At 43.7% G+C, this 18,711-nt stretch overlaps 2 protein-coding genes and 4 non-coding genes across 6 annotated transcripts in view; 1 reads left to right on the forward strand and 5 right to left on the reverse strand.

Annotated features, from left to right (window-relative positions):
• The window catches only part of cart2 (cocaine- and amphetamine-regulated transcript 2), a 5,475-nt gene extending 5,161 nt beyond the window's left edge, over nucleotides 1–314 (forward strand). The window contains exon 3 of the mRNA XM_039807495.1: nucleotides 80–314. Coding sequence (XP_039663429.1) covers nucleotides 80–187 — 108 coding nt within the window. The 3' untranslated portion in view covers nucleotides 188–314. The remainder of the gene's footprint in view (nucleotides 1–79) is intronic.
• A 1,929-nt stretch (nucleotides 315–2,243) lies between these two features.
• Nucleotides 2,244–18,711, reverse strand: LOC120564601 (40S ribosomal protein S17). The gene is made up of 5 exons (XM_039809734.1): nucleotides 18,585–18,711; nucleotides 13,563–13,714; nucleotides 10,789–10,894; nucleotides 6,826–6,891; nucleotides 2,244–2,372 (listed from the first exon to the last, which is right to left on the reverse strand). Exons 1-5 carry the CDS (start codon nucleotides 18,585–18,587, stop codon nucleotides 2,295–2,297), a joined length of 405 nt encoding a protein of 134 aa, XP_039665668.1. The 5' UTR covers nucleotides 18,588–18,711; the 3' UTR covers nucleotides 2,244–2,294.
• On the reverse strand, nucleotides 5,033–5,160 carry LOC120564810. The gene has a single exon (XR_005640147.1). It is a non-coding gene; the product is annotated as a small nucleolar RNA SNORA71 (small nucleolar RNA).
• Nucleotides 8,955–9,082, reverse strand: LOC120564811. Its single transcript, XR_005640148.1, has one exon. It is a non-coding gene; the product is annotated as a small nucleolar RNA SNORA71 (small nucleolar RNA).
• LOC120564812 lies at nucleotides 11,430–11,557 on the reverse strand. Its single transcript, XR_005640150.1, has one exon. It is a non-coding gene; the product is annotated as a small nucleolar RNA SNORA71 (small nucleolar RNA).
• LOC120564813 lies at nucleotides 16,785–16,912 on the reverse strand. The gene has a single exon (XR_005640151.1). It is a non-coding gene; the product is annotated as a small nucleolar RNA SNORA71 (small nucleolar RNA).

Consider the following 18,711-nt stretch of genomic DNA (forward strand, 5'->3'; position numbering starts at 1 on the left):
TGTGTGTGTGTGTACGTGCGTGCGTGTGTGTGTACGTGCGTGCGTGTGTGTGTGTGTGTGTGCGTGTGTGTGTTTCCAGTGCGACCTCGGGGAACACTGCGCCGTGAGGAAAGGATCTCGTATCGGGAAGATGTGCGACTGTCCTCGGGGAGCTTCCTGCAACTTCATCCTGCTGAAGTGCTTATGAGCCAATCAGAGAAGAGCAGCAGCAGCAGAGTCTATTTTTATTTATTTTACAAATATAGTACATGTATATATCTATAGAAGTATGTAAAGTAGCCTTCAGAGTGGAATAAATCCTTCATGAACAGTGATGTAAAGTGATTATCTTTCCCATTGACCGGTGTATAAACTTATAAAGTTTAACCCTTGTGTTGTCCATCCAGGTCAAAAGTTAATTTGAATTTATTGTGCTTTTTTTCAGCGTTTTTGGTGCTTTTTTTAATGCTTTTGACCCTTTTTAAAACGTTTTTGTCTCTTTTTTCAAAGTTTACCAAATTTTTTAGTTAAAAAAAAAATGAAATTATGAATTATTTTGACTAATAGTTAAGATCAAAGGATGCTGAGTGGATCACAGACTAGTTTATGTCAAACTTTAGTCACGATACTGTTTTAAAACCATTTAAACATGTTTATAAAATTGAATAAAAGACCCAAAATTCAATAAAAGTAATCATTCATTTTACACAGTTACAGTTGTGGGTTCCATACAACGCACATCCATGTATCCAGGTTATTTTTGGCCGTTTTGGTTGAAAGAAACCCATATTTCTGATATAAAAACTTTGAAAACAGGTCAAATTTGACCCGAGGACAACATGAGGGTTAATATAAACAGGATGTCGGTAAGATTTCATGTTCACATCTCATAGTTTCACTTTTAATTCAATTCTTTAAACCTCCAAAAAACATGGAGAAATTAAACCTCCATTGTGTAATGTTTATTAGAGTTTATTCTTAGCAACAAAAAAAAAAAACACCTTTCTTTCACCAATATGTGCTCATTCATGTGTAATTACTTCCACCAACTAATCAAAGTATTCTCGACATTCAGAATACATACGGGCAACTCGCTCCAATGACGGCCGCCATGTAGCGCCTCCATCTTTAAAATACATTAGCCAGCTCCTCATTTGCATAAAGTTGAATCCAGCCAACTTTATGCAAATGAGGAGCGGCCAGCGTGGCTCAGAAGCTGACGGAAATCTATTAACAGTTGTCTTGTCTTCCCGTCAGCCTGGCTGCGTTCTGTCTTTTTCTGAGTCAAAATTTAAAATTAAAACTTTATGGTCGTCTTTTCCCTTTTTCGGATGTTTACGTTGATTTTTTTTCAGCATTTGTCGTTTTCCGACACGTTTTTTAAGCTTTTTCCAACATTTGTCACTTTTTTTTCCAATGTTCTTTTTTTTTCAAATCCTATAAAATTGAATTAAAAACACCCAAATTCAGTGACTGTAGTGAACTGATCCTTTCTTTTATTGGGAAGAGTGTTTCAGGGAACCATCCATTTTATTTGTTTTGACAATTTGGTTGAAAGAAAACCCCCCAAAAAAATAGTCAAATTTGACCCGAGGACAGCAGAAAGGGTTAAACTGACCCTTAGACAGATTCAGCAGCTCCATGACTATTATGGTCTGTTATGGAAATTCGGGAGCAGCCAGCCCCCACGTGACACGTTTGTCCAAAAGAAAAGGTTACCTTTGTCTATTTAAAATACTGCAATTCCCAACGTACATTTAATGCCTCTTTCTGGGGTTTTGCTTCAGTGTTAAGTTAGTCTCGTTTTGGTCATTTGTGTGTTCTTTGTATTTGGGTTGTTCAGAGTCTCTGGGGTCATTTTCAGCGTCTCTTTATGGTAGTTTTGAGTCTCTTTCACATCATTTCGTAGCATTATCATCACCATATCTGTGTCTGAAACACTGGAAAATCTAGAGCACATAATACATAAATAAAAAAAGCTCAGAGCCAAAAGCTAGAGAAGTCCACCTGCACCTAAACATTATTATCACCATATGTGCAACTAAACGTATATATAAATATAAACCCTATAACAGGAGGAGAACCCTGCTTCTCCCGAGTTATTCCTTAATCACAGACAAAACGTGCTTCAATAAAACAACCAAAATCACAAATAAAACCAACAGTTTGTGCCAAAAAAATCCTCCCTTCTTTCTCTTAATCGACAATAAAAAGAGAATTGAACACCAGTGGAGTCCACAAATGAGCAGGCGTGCACAGCAGAGGGTTTTTTTTGTCCCAAAAGGGTTTTTATTAGTAAGATACTTTACAGACGCCTAGACTCCTCGGGGCTGCTTGAAGTTCATACCGACAGTGGGCTGGGTCACCTGCAGGTTGGACAGACCGCCGAAGTCCTGGACAGCAGAGGGACAACAAGAGAGACAGTCTGAGAACTCCACACCAGACTACAATGTTAAAAACAGCTGATTTAAGGAGGAAGAGAGAGAGAGAGAGAGAGAGAGAGAGAGAGAGAACCAGGGTCTGATAGGAACACACTCCACTTTATTTTGACTGTGTGTGCATGTGTGTGTCTGTGTCTGCATGTGTGTGTCTGTGTCTGCATGTGTGTGTCTGTGTGCATGTGTTTCTGTGTGTGCCTGTGTGTGTGCATGTGTGTCTCTGTGTGTGCATGTGTGTCTCTGTGTGTGTGCGTGTGTCTGTGTATGCATGTGTGTCTCTGTGTGCATGTGTGTCCTCTGTGTGCATGTGTGTCTCTGTGTGTCTCTCTGTGTGCCTGTGTGCTGTGTGTGCATGTGTGTTCTGTGTGTGCATGTGTATCTCTGTGTGTGCATGTGTGTCTCTGTGTGTGCATGTTGTGTCTCTGTGTGCATGTGTGTCTTCTTGTGCATGTGTGTCTCTGTGTGTCTCTCTGTGTAGTGTGTGTCTCTGTGTGCGTGTGTGTCTCTGTGTGTGCGTGTGTGCTCTGTGTTGCGTGTGTGTGTCTCTGTGCTGATGTGTGTCTCTGTGTGCGTGTGTGTCTCTGTGTGTACGTGTGTCTCTGTGTGTGCATGTGTGTCTCTGTGTGTGCATGTGTGTGTCTCTGTGTGTGCATGTGTGTGTCTCTGTGTGTGCATGTGTGTCGTCTCTGTGTGTGCATTGTGTGTCTCTGTGTGTGCATTGCTGTGTCTCTGTGTGTGCATGTGTGTCTCTCGTGGTGCATGTGTGTCCTGTGTGTGTATGTGTGTCTCTGTGTGTGCATGTGTGTCTCTGTGTGTGCATGTGTGTCTTGTGTGTGCATGTGTGTCTCTGTGTGTGCATGTGTGTCTGTGTGTCTGTGTGTGTGCATGTGTGTCTCTGTGTCTCTTGTGTGCATGTGTCTGTGTGTGCATGTGTGTCTCTGTGTCTCTGTGTGTGCATGTGTGCTGTCTCTCTGTGTGCATGTGTGTCTCTGTGTGCGCATGTGTGTCTCTGTGGCGCATGTGTGTCTCTGTGTAGCGATGTGTTCTCTGTGTGCGACAGTTTGTCTCTGTGTGCGCATGTGTGTCTCTGTGTGCGAAGTGTGTCTCTGTAGGTACAGTGTGCTCTGTGGCGCATGTGTGTCCTCTGGTACGCATGTGTGTCCTGTGTGCATGTATGTCTCTGTGTGCGCATGTGGTGTCTCTGTGCCAGATGTGTCTCTGTGCGCGATGTGTGTCTCCCCAGGTACATGTGTGTCTCTGTGTGCTGTAGTGTCTCTGTGTGTGCATGTGTGTCTCTGTGTGTGCATGTGTGTCTGTGTGCGTGCGTGTGTCTGTGTGTGCATGTGGGTCCTGTGTGTGTATGTGTGTCTCTGTGTGTGTATGTGGGTCTCTGTGTGTGCATGTGTGTCTCTGTGTGTGCATGTGTGTCTGTGTGTGCATGTGTGTCTCTGTGTGTGCATGTGTGTCTCTGTGTGTGTATGTGTCTCTGTGTGTGCATGTGTGTCTCTGTGTGTGCATGTGTGTCTCTGTGTGTGCATGTGTGTCTCGCATGTGTGTCTCTGTGTGCATGTGTGTCTCTGTGTGCATGTGTGTCTCTGTGTGCATGTGAGTCTCTGTGTGCATGTGTGTCTCTTGTGTGCATGTGTGTCTCTGTGTGCATGTGTGTCTCTGTGTGCATGTGTGTCTCTGTGTGCATGTGTGTCTCTGTGTGCATGTGTGTTCTCTGTGTGCGTGTGTGTCTCTGTGTGTGCGTGTGTGTCTCTGTGTGGCGTGTGTGCATGTGTGTCTCCGTGTGTGCATGTGTGTCTCTGTGTGTGCCTCTGTGTGCATGTGTGTGTGTGTGTGTGCATGTGTGTCTCTGTGTGTGCATGTGTGTCTCTGTGTGTGCATGTGTGTCTCTGTGTGTGCATGTGTGTCTCTGTGTGCATGTGTGTGTCTGTGTGTGCATGTGTGTGTCTCTGTGTGCATGTGTGTGTCTCTGTGTGCATGTGTGTGTCTCTGTGTGCATGTGTGTCTCTGTGTGTGTCTCTGTGTGCATGTGTGTGTCTCTGTGTGCATGTGTGTGTCTCTGTGTGCATGTGTGTGTCTGTGTGCATGTGTGTGTCTCTGTGTGCTGCATGTGTGTCTCTGTGTGTGCGTGCATGTGTGTGTCTCTGTGTGCGCGTGCATGTGTGTGTCTCTGTGTGTGTGTGCATGTGTGTGTCTCTGTGTGTGCATGTGTGTGTCTCTGTGTGTGCATGTGTGTGTCTCTGTGTGTGCATGTGTGTCTCTGTGTGTGCATGTGTGTCTCTGTGTGTGCATGTGTGTCTCTGTGTGTGCATGTGTGTCTCTGTGTGTGCATGTGTGTCTCTGTGTGTGCCTGTGTGTGCATGTGTGTCTCTGTGTGTGCATGTGTGTCTCTGTGTGCGTCTGTGCGTGTTTCTTGGTTCATAAAGTGAGCTGAACAAACAGAGATGGTCTTTTTAGACCCAACAGATGTTGACGATGTTTCCCTTCGAGGACATCATTGGAAGTTGGAAAGAAGCCAATAATAACTGCAGTACATCACCATACATTTAAAATCTTAAAATCTGCTATCATGTGACCCCCCCCCTTAGCGTGCATCCTAACCAGTGTGTCTGGGAGCGCCAGGGTCTGATAGGAACAGAGGATCCTTCAAACACGGGAAAGGCTCGCAGGTTGCTCTTCCTGTACTATCGATGACCATGGCGACGAGGACGCCACGGTCACTTTCGATACAGGACGGAGGAACACACAAAGCTAACTTTAACAGCTAACGGAAAGGAGAAAGAATGGCCAAAATAAATACAAATAAGTCATACAAAAACCATAACCAGGCTAACTCAAGGTTGGCTACAGAAAGTGCTAAAATGACTTTAATTCAATGGGTGAGACATTCAAAGAGCGCTTGTGTCTGGACATTAGGGCTCTGCAGTTAATCAGTTACTGTCTTAAAACTGGGAGAAAATGTCCCAAAAACTCAAAAAGGCGAGGTGAGGTCACATTGCTTATTGTGTTGTGAATTAAAAACTAAATGTTTAAAACGGGAAAAGTAGGAAGGGAAATGTCAGTTGAAGGTGTTTTCACCGTTGATTTGTTTCACTGGTTTTGCAAAGTTGAGGCAAAATGTAAACATATGTAAACAAAGTGCTTATGTGGTTTTATTATATATATATATATATATATATATATATATATATATATATATATATATATATATATATATATATATATATATAAATTGATCGAGTATTATACCCACCAGACTCCATGTCAATAATCAGGACTTTTATCATCGTAAAACACACTTCATTCAAAGTGGACAGAAACTAAAAACTACCAAAAGCCGTCTTGGTTCATCTTTCCACTGTTCCAACAATCACCACTCTGGTTTGGTTGAAATAAACCCTTAATTCACCCATTTACATGTGGAGATATGCTGGCTCTATACACGCTAAAAGTCCTGATTATTTACATGGAGTCTGGTGGAGATATGCTGGCTCTATACACACTAAAAGTCCTGATTATTTACATGGAGTCTGGTGGAGATATGCTGGCTCTATACACACTAAAAGTCCTGATTATTTACATGGAGTCTGGTGGAGATATGCTGGCTCTATACACGCTAAAAGTCCTGATTATTTACATGGAGTCTGGTGGAGATATGCTGGCTCTATACACACTAAAAGTCCTGATTATTTACATGGAGTCTGGTGGAGATATGCTGGCTCTATACACGCTAAAAGTCCTGATTATTTACATGGAGTCTGGTGGAGATATGCTGGCTCTATACACGCTAAAAGTCCTGATTATTTACATGGAGTCTGGTGGAGATATGCTGGCTCTATACACGCTAAAAGTCCTGATTATTTACATGGAGTCTGGTAGAGATATGCTGGCTCTATACACACTAAAAGTCCTGATTATTTACATGGAGTCTGGTGGAGATATGCTGGCTCTATACACACTAAAAGTCCTGATTATTTACATGGAGTCTGGTGGAGATATGCTGGCTCTATACACACTAAAAGTCCTGATTATTTACATGGAGTCTGGTGGAGATATGCTGCCTATACACGCTAAAAGTCCTGATTATTTACATGGAGTCTGGTGGAGATATGCTGGCTCTATACACACTAAAAGTCCTGATTATTTACATGGAGTCTGGTGGAGATATGCTGGCTCTATACACGCTAAAAGTCCTGATTATTTACATGGAGTCTGGTGGAGATATGCTGGCTCTATACACGCTAAAAGTCCTGATTATTTACATGGAGTCTGGTGGAGATATGCTGGCTCTATACACACTAAAAGTCCTGATTATTTACATGGAGTCTGGTGGAGATATGCTGGCTCTATACACACTAAAAGTCCTGATTATTTACGTGAAAGAAATGTTGAGACGTACCAGCAGCTTCAGCATCTCCTTGGTGTCGGGATCAACTTCAATCAGCTCCTGGTCCAGCGCAGACACCTGGCGGGAAACACAGGAACCAGTTACACATCTAACATCTGGCTACACAGGAACCAGTTACACATCTAACATCTGGCTACACAGGAACCAGTTACACATCTAACATCTGGCTACACAGGAACCAGTTACACATCTAACATCTGGCTACACAGGAACCAGTTACACATCTAACATCTGGCTACACAGGAACCAGTTACACATCTAACATCTGGCTACACAGGAACCAGTTACACATCTAACATCTGGCTACACAGGAACCAGTTACACATCTAACATCTGGCCACACAGGAACCAGTTACACATCTAACATCTGGCTACACAGGAACCAGTTACACATCTAACATCTGGCCACACAGGAACCAGTTACACATCTAACATCTGGCTACACAGGAACCAGTTACACATCTAACATCTGGCCACACAGGAACCAGTTACACATCTAACATCTGGCCACACAGGAACCAGTTACACATCTAACATCTGATAACTGAACGATCAGATATCAATTCATAGTCATTCAAGTCCAGAATCGATCTCTGTCTGTATCAAATTGATCTATAAGACCTGAAGAATCCATCAGTACCAACTATGTCATTTTACATCATTTATGAGCTGTTAGAGAGGGAGTGTGTGTGTGTGCATCTCAGTGTGTGTCTCTGTGTGCATGTGTGTCTGTGTAAGTCTCTGTGTGTGTCTCTGTGTGTGTCTGTGTAAGTCTCTGTGTGTGTCTCTGTGTGTGTCTGTGTAAGTCTCTGTGTGTGTCTCTGTGTGTGTCTGTGTAAGTCTCTGTGTGTGTCTCTGTGTGCATGTGTGTCTGTGTAAGTCTCTGTGTGTGTCTCTGTGTGTGTCTGTGTAAGTCTCTGTGTGTGTCTCTGTGTGTGTCTGTGTAAGTCTCTGTGTGTGTCTCTGTGTGTGTCTCAGTGTGTGTGAGTCTCAGTGTGTGTCTATGTGTGAGTCTCAGTGTGTGTGTGTCTCTGTGTGTGTGTGTGTCTCAGTGTGTGTGAGTCTCAGTGTGTGTCTATGTGTTTGTGTCTGTGTGTGTGTGTGAGTCTCTGTGTGTGTGTGAGTCTCTGTGTGCGTCTGTGTCTATGTGTATGTGTGTGTCTGTGTGTGTTACTGTGTGTGTGAGTCTCAGTGTGTGTCTGTGTGTGTGTGTGTGAGTCTCAGTGTGTGTGAGTCTCAGTGTGTGTGTGTCTCAGTGTGTGTGTGTGTCTCTGTGTGCGTGAGTCTCAGTGTGCGTCTGTGTCTATGTGTGTGTCTGTGTGTGTGACTGTGTGTGTGAGTCTCAGTGTGTGTCTGTGTGTGTGTGTGTGTGTGAGTCTCAGTGTGTGTGAGTCTCAGTGTGTGTGTGTCTGTGTGTGTGTGTGAGTCTCAGTGTGCGTCTGTGTCTATGTGTATGTGTGTGTCTGTGTGTGTTACTGTGTGTGTGAGTCTCAGTGTGTGTCTGTGTGTGTGTGTGTGAGTCTCAGTGTGTGTGAGTCTCAGTGTGTGAGTGTCTCTGTGTGTGTGTGAGTCTCAGTGTGCGTCTGTGTCTATGTGTATGTGTGTGTTACTGTGTGTGTGAGTCTCAGTGTGTGTGTGTGTGTGTGTGTGTGAGTCTCAGTGTGTGTGAGTCTCAGTGTGTGAGTGTCTGTGTGTGTGTGAGTCTCAGTGTGCGTCTGTGTCCATGTGTGTGTTACTGTGTGCGTGAGTCTCAGTGTGTGTCTGTGTCTATGTGTATGTGTGTGTCTGTGTGTGTTACTGTGTGTGTGTGTGTGTGTGAGTCTCAGTGTGTGTCTGTGTGTGTGTGTGTGTGAGTCTCAGTGTGTGTCTGTGTGTGGATAAACAGAAGTATCTTTTAATATATAAATCACACACGATAATTTAACTTTGGTTCATAAAGTGAGCTGAACAAACAGAGATGGTCTTTTTAGACCCAACAGATGTTGACGATGTTTCCCTTCGAGGACATCATTGGAAGTTGGAAAGAAGCCAATAATAACTGCAGTACATCACCATACATTTAAAATCTTAAAATCTGCTATCATGTGACCCCCCCCCCTTAGCGTGCATCCTAACCAGTCTGTCTGGGAGCGCCAGGGTCTGATAGGAACAGAGGATCCTTCAAACACGGGAAAGGCTCGCAGGTTGCTCTTCCTGTACTATCGATGACCATGGCGACGAGGACGCCACGGTCACTTTCGATACAGGACGGACTCTGACATGCACGGCAGAAAGCTCCGTTACGTCACACTTATGAATGAAGAAGGGGAACAGGTCAGGGTGTGTGTGTGTTCGTTAGGGACGGCTGATTATTGGATGTTTTTTTGGCAGTTTGCAGATTATCTGCATCAGCGTTTTATTTGCCCGATTACCGATAAAGTTATGAATTAAACAGTGTTCTACTTTGGCTCTGCTACAGCTCTGTGTCTGTCCCTCTGACTGAATGACATATTCTAAGTTCCTCATTTATTAAATAATTGCTTAAAGCATTTAAACAAAGTTTCGTGGTGGAGTTTGTAAATGCACATCGGGTCCATTAACTAGTAATAAAAGTCGGTCGATGCGTACACTTGATGCCTTATTCTTCCAGCTCAACTCTGACTTTGCTGTCTGATCCTCGACTCTAACACAACACAGGAACATTTCTAACTACCTCCACACCTACAGGCCTGGCTGATCTCATCGGTTTACAACCTGCCGAGCTTTAAAACTATTATAAACACAACTATATAGCTCCTGGAAGCAAACATGGACATGGACAAACCACATGAGCAAAACTAAGCAGATCAATAGCTCCCAATATTTTAAATGTTCTGTCTTTCGGTCTACTCGCCAACACCTCCACTAATTGTTGCTCAAAACAGTAATATTGCCAAAATATCCATTGTGCTTCCCCTGTATAGCCTATATATTCTAAGGCTGTGTTCGACTGAAGAACTTCTTAGTCGACTAACACTCAATTTAATTATATCGACTAATCGATTTAATCGACAGATCTGTAAATCTGAGTTTCTCCACAAAGAGTCATGCTAAAAGGATGCATATATTGAATAAGATAACGCCTCCTTTGCATATTTAAACACAATATTTCAGAAAATGAGCAATACAACAAATAACTGCCTCAATGAAAGTAATCAAAGTAGGTTTCCCGGTGATATCTGTGAGGTCAAAGGTCAACCCTTAATTCTTGTGTTTACCAGAGATGAGCTCGTACGTTTCTTGGAAATAAGTCATTCAGCATGAAAACAGCATCAGACATGACTAATGGAGTAAAGAGATCTAAGTTGACTGAGACCAAAACCACCGATTAGTCCACTAAGAAGGAGCAGCCCTGACATATTCTGCAGCGTCACACCGTCCTGAGTCCCTGAACTGTCTGTGGTTATAACACAGCGACTAACGTTAGCCCTCTCTGGTTGGAGCTGAACTGAGAACTGAGCCCTCTAGCGAAGTTAACTGCTCCTCAGATCTCTGCAGGGTAAATCCAGACAGCTAGCTAGACTATCTGTCTGTCTGTCTGTCTGTCTAACAGCTAGCTAGACTATCTGTCTGTCTAACAGCTAGCTAGACTGTCTGTCTGTCTGTCTAACAGCTAGCTAGACTATCTGTCCAATCTGAGTTTTCTGTTGCACGACTAAAACAACTTCTGAACGTCCACATGTTCCACCAAAACCAGTTCCTTCCTGAGACTATTTAGCAGAGGCACCGTGGCTCCATCTGGAGTTTAGCCCCGCCCACGATGACTGTGATTGGTTTAAAGACATGCCAATAAACCAGAGCATGTTCTTCTCCCATCCAGGAATGCTGTGTGGACTAGCCAGACCCTCCTCTGCAGTGCAGGAAAGGATTTCTCTCTGCGTTTGGATTGAAGCAGATAAAAAGGTGTTGTGGTTGTGTGGTGGTGCATTCACTGACCTCTGGCACGTAGTTGTCCCTCCTCTCTCTCTCCTCCTCCTGCAGTTTGATGGAGATTCCTCTGACGGGACCCCTCTGGATCCTCTTCATCAGATGTGTCACATACCTGCAGCGCACAGCCAGCAACGCACACATGAACACGCAACGCAGCTTCCCGTTCAGAGACCGAGCACAGGCATTTTCTGCGGCTCGACTTATCATCCTAGATCTACTTCAGCATGTCATTAAGTTATCTTAGATGGAAAGCACACACACACACACACACACACACACACACATCTCATCTCTTATGTTACCAGAGGAGGCGATCATCACGTAGAGTAAAATATAAAGTCTCTCCTGAGCAGAGCTGGGTTTTAGGGTACCTTCGGAGCGAGCGGTGACTCTAGAGTCACAGTGAGAGAAACTAATGGCATTTTTCCATTCTGATAAAAAGTCTCACCCCCACACACACACACACACACACACACACACACACACACACACACACACACCTTCTAACCAACAGGTACTTTATTGTACGCTGGACGGTGCAGTGTGAATCAGAGTTGTTGTAAATGTTAGTCCAGTTAGTGAGAGCAGACAGAGAGAACTCAGCACCAGACTTCATTGTAAAAACAGCTGATTTTCGGGAGAAAGTGTGTCTGGGAGCGCCAGGGTCTGATAGGAACAGAGGATCCTTCAAACACGGGAAAGGCTCGCAGGTTGCTCTTCCTGTACTATCGATGACCATGGCGACGAGGACGCCACGGTCACTTTCGATACAGGACGCGTGCAGACGTTATAAGGATCACGCAGACTTATTGGGACAGTAGCTTATTCAGCATGTCCCCCACAGTTAGATAAGTCCATACACACACCCACCACTAGCCTAGCTTAGCACAGACCCTGGAGGTAACCGGCTCCATCTAGCCTAGCTTAGCACAGATCCTGGAGGTAACCGGCTCCATCTAGCCTAGCTTAGCACAGATCCTGGAGGTAACCGGCTCCATCTAGCCTAGCTTAGCACAGATCCTGGAGGTAACCGGCTCCATCTAGCCTAGCTTAGCACAGATCCTGGAGGTAACCGGCTATATCTAGCCTAGCTTAGCACAGATCCTGGAGGTAACCGGCTCCATCTAGCCTAGCTTAGCACAGATCCTGGAGGTAACTGACTCCATCTAGCCTAGCTTAGCACAGACCTTGGAGGTAACCGGCTCCATCTAGCCTAGCTTAGCACAGACCTTGGAGGTAACCGGCTCCATCTAGCCTAGCTTAGCACAGATCCTGGAGGTAACCGGCTCCATCTAGCCTAGCTTAGCACAGATCCTGGAGGTACACCGTATATCTAGCCTAGCTTAGCACAGATCCTGGAGGTAACTGGCTCCATCTAGCCTAGCTTAGCACAGATCCTGGAGGGAACCGGCTCCATCTAGCCTAGCTTAGCACAGATCCTGGAGGTAACTGACTCCATCTAGCCTAGCTTAGCACAGACCTTGGAGGTAACCGGCTCCATCTAGCCTAGCTTAGCACAGATCCTGGAGGTTACCGACTCCATCTAGCCTAGCTTAGCACAGACCTTGGAGGTAGCGGCTCCATCTAGCCTAGCTAGCACAGATCCTGGAAGTAACCAGCTCCATCTAGCCTAGTTTAGCACAGACCTTGGAGGTAACCGGCTCCATCTAGCCTAGCTTAGCACAGATCCTGGAGGTAACCGACTCCATCTAGCCTAGCTTAGCACAGATCCTGGAGGTAACCGGCTCCATCTAGCCTAGCTTAGCACTGCTACTCTCTGCTACTCTCCACGGGGCTTCTCAGGTGCTGCGAGCATATCCCTCCGCCCAAGGAGCAGAGAGTAGCAGTGCTTCGGCCTTCTGAGAATATAGTCCCCAGTGTGTATACGGTTAGAAGATGGCTGTGTGTCATGTGACCTTGTTATTAGTACACGCTGTGACTCTACACATCACAACATGGAAATAAGAACATGTTGGTGTTGTTTTGTCACTTATTGGGAGCAGTAGGCTAGATGGAGCCAGTTACCTCCAGGATCTGTGCTAAGCTAGGCTTAGATGGATCGGTTACCTCCAGGATCTGTAGCAAGCTTTAGCTAGGCTTGATTTAGATGGAGCCGAAGACCTCCAGGATCTGTGCTACGTTAGGTTAGATGGAGCCGGTTACCTCCAGGATCTGTGCTAAGCTAGGCTAGATGGAGCCGGTTACCTCCAGGATCGTGCTATGCTCGGTTAGATAGAGGGAGCGGTTCCAGGATCTGTGTAAGCTAGGCTAGATGGAGTCGGTTACCTCCAAGGATGCCAAGCTTTAGGCTAGATGGAGCAGGTTACCTCCAGGATCTGTGTTAAGCTAGGCTAGATGGAGCAGGTTACCTCCAGGATCTGTGCTAAGCTAGGCTAGATGGGAGTCTTACCTCCAGGATCTGTGTTAAGCTAGGCTAGATGGAGCGTTACCTCCAGGATCTGTGCTAAGTTAGGCTAGATGGAGCGATACCTCCAGGATGTGTGTAAAGCTAGACTGGAGCGAACGATTACGATCTAGGAGCTGAGCTAGGCTTAGCAGGAGCTGGTTACCTCCAGGATCTGTGCTAACAAAGCAGCGGGTGCATCAGACAGAGTTACAACACAAACTGAGATGAGAAGGGTGTATGTATGGACTTCTCCAACTCTGAGGGATACGCTGGATAAGACAAAGTCCCGATAAGTCAGCGTGTTCCTTTAAAGACAGACAGACAGACAGACAGACAGGATGCACGTAGACGCTGTGACAGAACGTAGTCTCACCCGGCGATCTTGTTGCGGAGCTTCTTGCTGGGGATGATGGCGATCTCCTCGCACACCCTCTTGTTGGTGTGGAAGTCGCTGCCCAGTCGGGTGTAGTATTTCTCGATGATGACCCTTGCGGCCTTTTTCACCGTCTTGGTCCTGACTCGTCCCTGCAGAACGGAACAACAATCACAGGTCAGTGTGCAACAGCCTCGACTATCACCACCTCCCTCCCAACCTGGTTAGAACCAGAGGTGATGAAATTAATCAAATAATCGATGCATTGAATCGTGGACATGGACGATGCTGCATCGATAATCGGCTCATAATCCATTATTTCGGTTTATAATGTAATGTAGGCCTAACAACCTTTCTGTTTACATATTCTGGTCTGTTTTTGCACATTCAGGACGTGCCATGTGCTCAGTGCTGTATAGTTTTATGTATCCAAGTTATTTAGTATTAAAGCACTGCAGGATGTTTGGTTTTTGAAGCTTGAAAAGCTCTGAATTAAATATCCTACATGGCTTTAATAGAAACATTGATATGGAGATATCGAACTGCTGACACGATAATCTTAATCGAATCAGGAGATCAGTGAGGATTCACACCTCTAGTTAGACCTAGGCCTGCACGATTCAGGGAAAAACATGAATCACAATTTGTTTTTAGCTTAGAATTGATATCACGATTCTCTGCCACGATTTTTTTTTTTCCTCCCGAAGTGTAATGTTTATTGCACACATGAACCATGACAAAAAAACAAATTGGCAGTACCAAAATATAGATTTATTTTGGCACCTGCAGCACATTGAACATCACCAACAAGCCTGTAAACACAGAGGCTTCAATGAAGAGAAGGGAGAGCATCGGAGCGACTGGGAGCGCTTTAAAACCTATTTTATACAGTCTGTTTGAAACTCACAGCAGCAGCAGCAGTAGTAGTAGTAGTAGCGTTTGTGATGCTGTTGGCTCGTAAAATTAAATGAGAATCGAAGTCATTTTAAAAAAATCGGTTATTTAAAGATTTAAATCGTGAACAGGGTGAATCGAGATCGCTATTTTATAACGATTAATCGTGCAGGCCAACATCACAGGCTTGTTACTGTAACTCAAACTTAAGGAATAATCGTCAGGGTTCAAAATTAGCACCAAAAACCAGCCACTTAAACAGTTAATTTATGGAGTGGCTGGTAAATGTTTAACATCACGAAAAAGTTAAATTGTGAACCCTGTCGGCTGTAGCCAGTCCTAGGTTTGATTATCACAAACGATGGACTTGGTTGAAGAGTGGACTCCATGTTTGAGTCACTCCAACAGACGCAGAGACCAGGGCTGCACGATACCGAGGAAAATATGCGACACGGTTGTTGAATGTCGCGATAACGATATTTCTTGCGATGAATAAACAGATATTAAAGTTTACTCCGTTCTGCAGCTTTCAGTATTCTGCTAAAATACAACAAACTACTTGATGAATTTAAAACAAATGAAAGGAAATCAATTCCAACATTATTTTAGTCAAAGTTAACATTGAATTGACTATAAAAAGGGCACCACTAAAAAAACAACAACAATTAGTTTCTTTTTAAACTGTAATTTTTTGAGATTCTTTCCACCAACACAAAAAAATCTGAGTGTCTATCGCGATTAGAGGTGTGAGTCTGTTTCTATTAAAGCCATGTAGGATATTTAATTCAGAGCTTTTCAAGCTTCAAAAACCAAACAAACATTCTGCAGAGCTCTGATAGTAAATAACTTGGATTCATAAAACTATACAGCACTGAGCACATGGCACCTCCTGAATGTGCAAAAACACATACCAGAATATGTAAACAGAAATGTTGTTAGGCCTACATTACATTATAAACAGAAATGTTGTTAGGTCTACATTACATTATAAACAGAAATGTTGTTAGGCCTACATTAAATTATAAACAGAAATGTTGTTAGGTCTACATTACATTATAAACAGAAATGTTGTTAGGCCTACATTAAATTATAAACAGAAATGTTGTTAGGCCTACATTAAATTATAAACAGAAATGTTGTTAGGTCTACATTAAATTATAAACAGAAATGTTAGCCAATTAAAATAAAAAATTTTTATACAAAAATAAAAAAAAATTTTATAATTATTATAAACAGAAATGTTGTTAGGCCTACATTAAATTATAAACAGAAATGTTGTTAGGCCTACATTACATTATAAACAGAAATGTTGTTAGGTCTACATTAAATTATAAACAGAAATGTTGTTAGGCCTACATTACATTATAAACAGAAATGTTGGTAGGCCTACATTACATTATAAACAGAAATGTTGTTAGGCCTACATTACATTATAAACAGAAATGTTGTTAGGTCTACATTAAATATAAACAGAAATGTTGTTAGGCCTACATTACATTATAAACAGAAATGTTGTTAGGTCTACATTAAATTATAAACAGAAATGTTGTTAGGTCTACATTAAATTATAAACAGAAATGTTGTTAGGTCTACATTACATTATAAACAGAAATGATGGATTATGAGCCGGCCGATTATCGATCGACATTAAACTGTGTGAGTGTGTCTCTCTGTGTGTGTGTGTCTCTCTCTGTGTGAGTGTGTCTCTGTGTGTGTGTCTGAGTGTGTGTGTCTGAGTGTGTGTGTCTGAGTGTGTGTGTGTCTGAGTGTGTGTGTGTCTGAGTGTGTCTCTGTGTGAGTGTGAGTGTGTCTCTGTGTGAGTGTGTGTGTGTCTCTGAGTGTGTGTCTGAGTGTGTGTGTCTGAGTGTGTGTGTCTGAGTGTGTGTGTCTCTGTGTGAGTGTCTCTGTGTGTGTGTGAGTGTGTGTGTGTGTCTGTGAGTGTGTCTCTGTGTGTGTGTCTCTGTGTGTGTGTGTGTGTGTCTCTCTGTGTGAGTGTGTGTCTCTCTGTGTGAGTGTGTGTCTCTCTGTGTGAGTGTGTCTGAGTGAGTGTGTCTGAGTGTGTGTGTGTGTGTCTCTCTGTGTGTGAGTGTGTGTCTCTCTGTGTGAGTGTGTGTCTCTCTGTGTGAGTGTGTGTGTGTCTCTCTGTGTGAGTGTGTGTCTCTCTGTGTGAGTGTGTGTCTCTCTGTGTGAGTGTGTGTGTGTCTCTCTGTGTGTGAGTGTGTGTCTCTCTGTGTGAGTGTGTGTCTCTCTGTGTGAGTGTGTCTGAGTGAGTGTGTGTGTGTGTGTCTCTGTGTGAGTGTGAGTCCCATCTCTCCATCCTAACCAGTGTGTCTGGGAGCGCCAGGGTCTGATAGGAACAGATGATCCTTCAAACACGGGAAAGGCTCGCAGGTTGCTCTTCCTGTACTATCGATGACCATGGCGACGAGGACGCCACGGTCACTTTCGATACAGGACGGACTCGGACACTCAACACATTATCTCCTTCAACAGAACGGCTCGTCTGTGTTAGTCGCGTGTCATGAAGTGCAAGTCGGACACATCGGGGCTTTCAATCGCATTCCTAAGTTGACTTGAACGCCATCTACACGTGAGACACTGATTAATTACCTTAACTAACATGACCTGAACACTAATACCAAAGCCTGGCTTCATCTTGAGTCACTTTGTTCTTCTATAATAATAAAAATAATAATAATAAAGAAATCAGATCTCTCCCTTTTTCCTTCTCTCGTCGATTATGTCAGTTTATTTCGACTCCATACAACAGAATCACGATATAAAACACGACATAAAGTGCACCATCATGGGCCGCACGGGCAGCTCACCTGGTAGAGCGTGCACCCATAAACAGAGGCTCAGTCCGCAACGCAGCAGACGCAGGTTCGGTTCAGCCCTTTTCTGCAGGTCATCCCACCCCTCTCTCTCTCTCCTTTCATGTCTAAGCTGTCCTGTCATAAATAAAGGCCTAAAATGCCCCAAAAAGTGCACTATCATGAACCATCTGCATTACAAAATTGGTGGTTCTGTAAATTACAGAGTGTGGTCTAGACCTACTCTCTGTAAAGGGTCTAGGTATAACTGTACATGTGTCTTTATGCAACCGAACAAGAGCCATTACTGCTAACATGTTTTTTTGGCATTGCATTTACTTAGATTTTTACTTTATTCTTGTTATAAATTCCCACTTTATTGCAACTGCTGCACATATATTTTGTATCTTTTAGTTTGACATTAGCTTATACTGGTTAATCACAAATATCAGGTTGCAAATAAATATAGAGTATAATGTCTTAACAAGTCTAAATTTATATAATTTTAAGCACAAAATGCCCAATTTGGGACGCAAAAGCAGCTGAATTTTGACTAACATTACCTCAGAACCTGCTGTGAATTTGTAGGTTTTTGGAGCCTTTTACGTTTCACAGAAATCTCAAGTACGGATCGTTAACTTACCTTCAACTACACACCTTCACACAGGCAGATAGTCTATTTTAACCTGATGTCTGATTACCTTGGTGAATTACATGGAGCTCCATGGTCACTAACGTTACATGTCTCTATATAAGTTACAGCCGAATAACTCTTTAACACTTCAGCTTCATGTTCCGCACAGTTAAACGATCACGGAGCTAAAACATCCGTTAACCGGAGGATTTATATATTTAATCGGCGGTTTTCCCGGTGATGTTCGGCTCTGGAACGTTCCCTCAACGTTCCGGGGGACGCATTGTAGCCACCGAAGCTAACTGCTAACTCCGGTGTTAGCCTCCAAAGTAAACTACAATTAAATTATATGTATTCGTGATGTAACCACTCGGCAAAAGGCCCGTCTTCAAACATACAGAAGTACATTATATTTCGGCTGTTTGAGATCATTAAACCGATTAATCCCGCGCGGTTCATTCAGCGCGACATAGGCTCCACTTCGCTTCCGCGGCTAGCGGCAGTTTCTGGGCGACAATATTGCTGATAAACGGCTCCGTTTGTGTCATCTAACATCAATACTTCTCTTATCAAGTGTAGTAAACACTCCGGTGTACATGGATGAAATAATTTGGTATTATAAACCGTTAAAACGACAGGATTAGTTTGGATTAGTCACGTAGACATGAAAAAATTACCCACCATGTTGGATCGGCCTGGTAGAAGAGGACAAGCAGACTTCCGAAGGAAGTTTAAATCCACCGAAGGAGAAGTGGAGATCTGCTGCGCATGCGCCGCCTGTCGGCCGGAGGAGGGAACTACAACAACA

This window comes from Perca fluviatilis, chromosome 8 (assembly GCF_010015445.1).
Source record: "Perca fluviatilis chromosome 8, GENO_Pfluv_1.0, whole genome shotgun sequence".
NCBI lineage: Eukaryota > Metazoa > Chordata > Actinopteri > Perciformes > Percidae > Perca > Perca fluviatilis.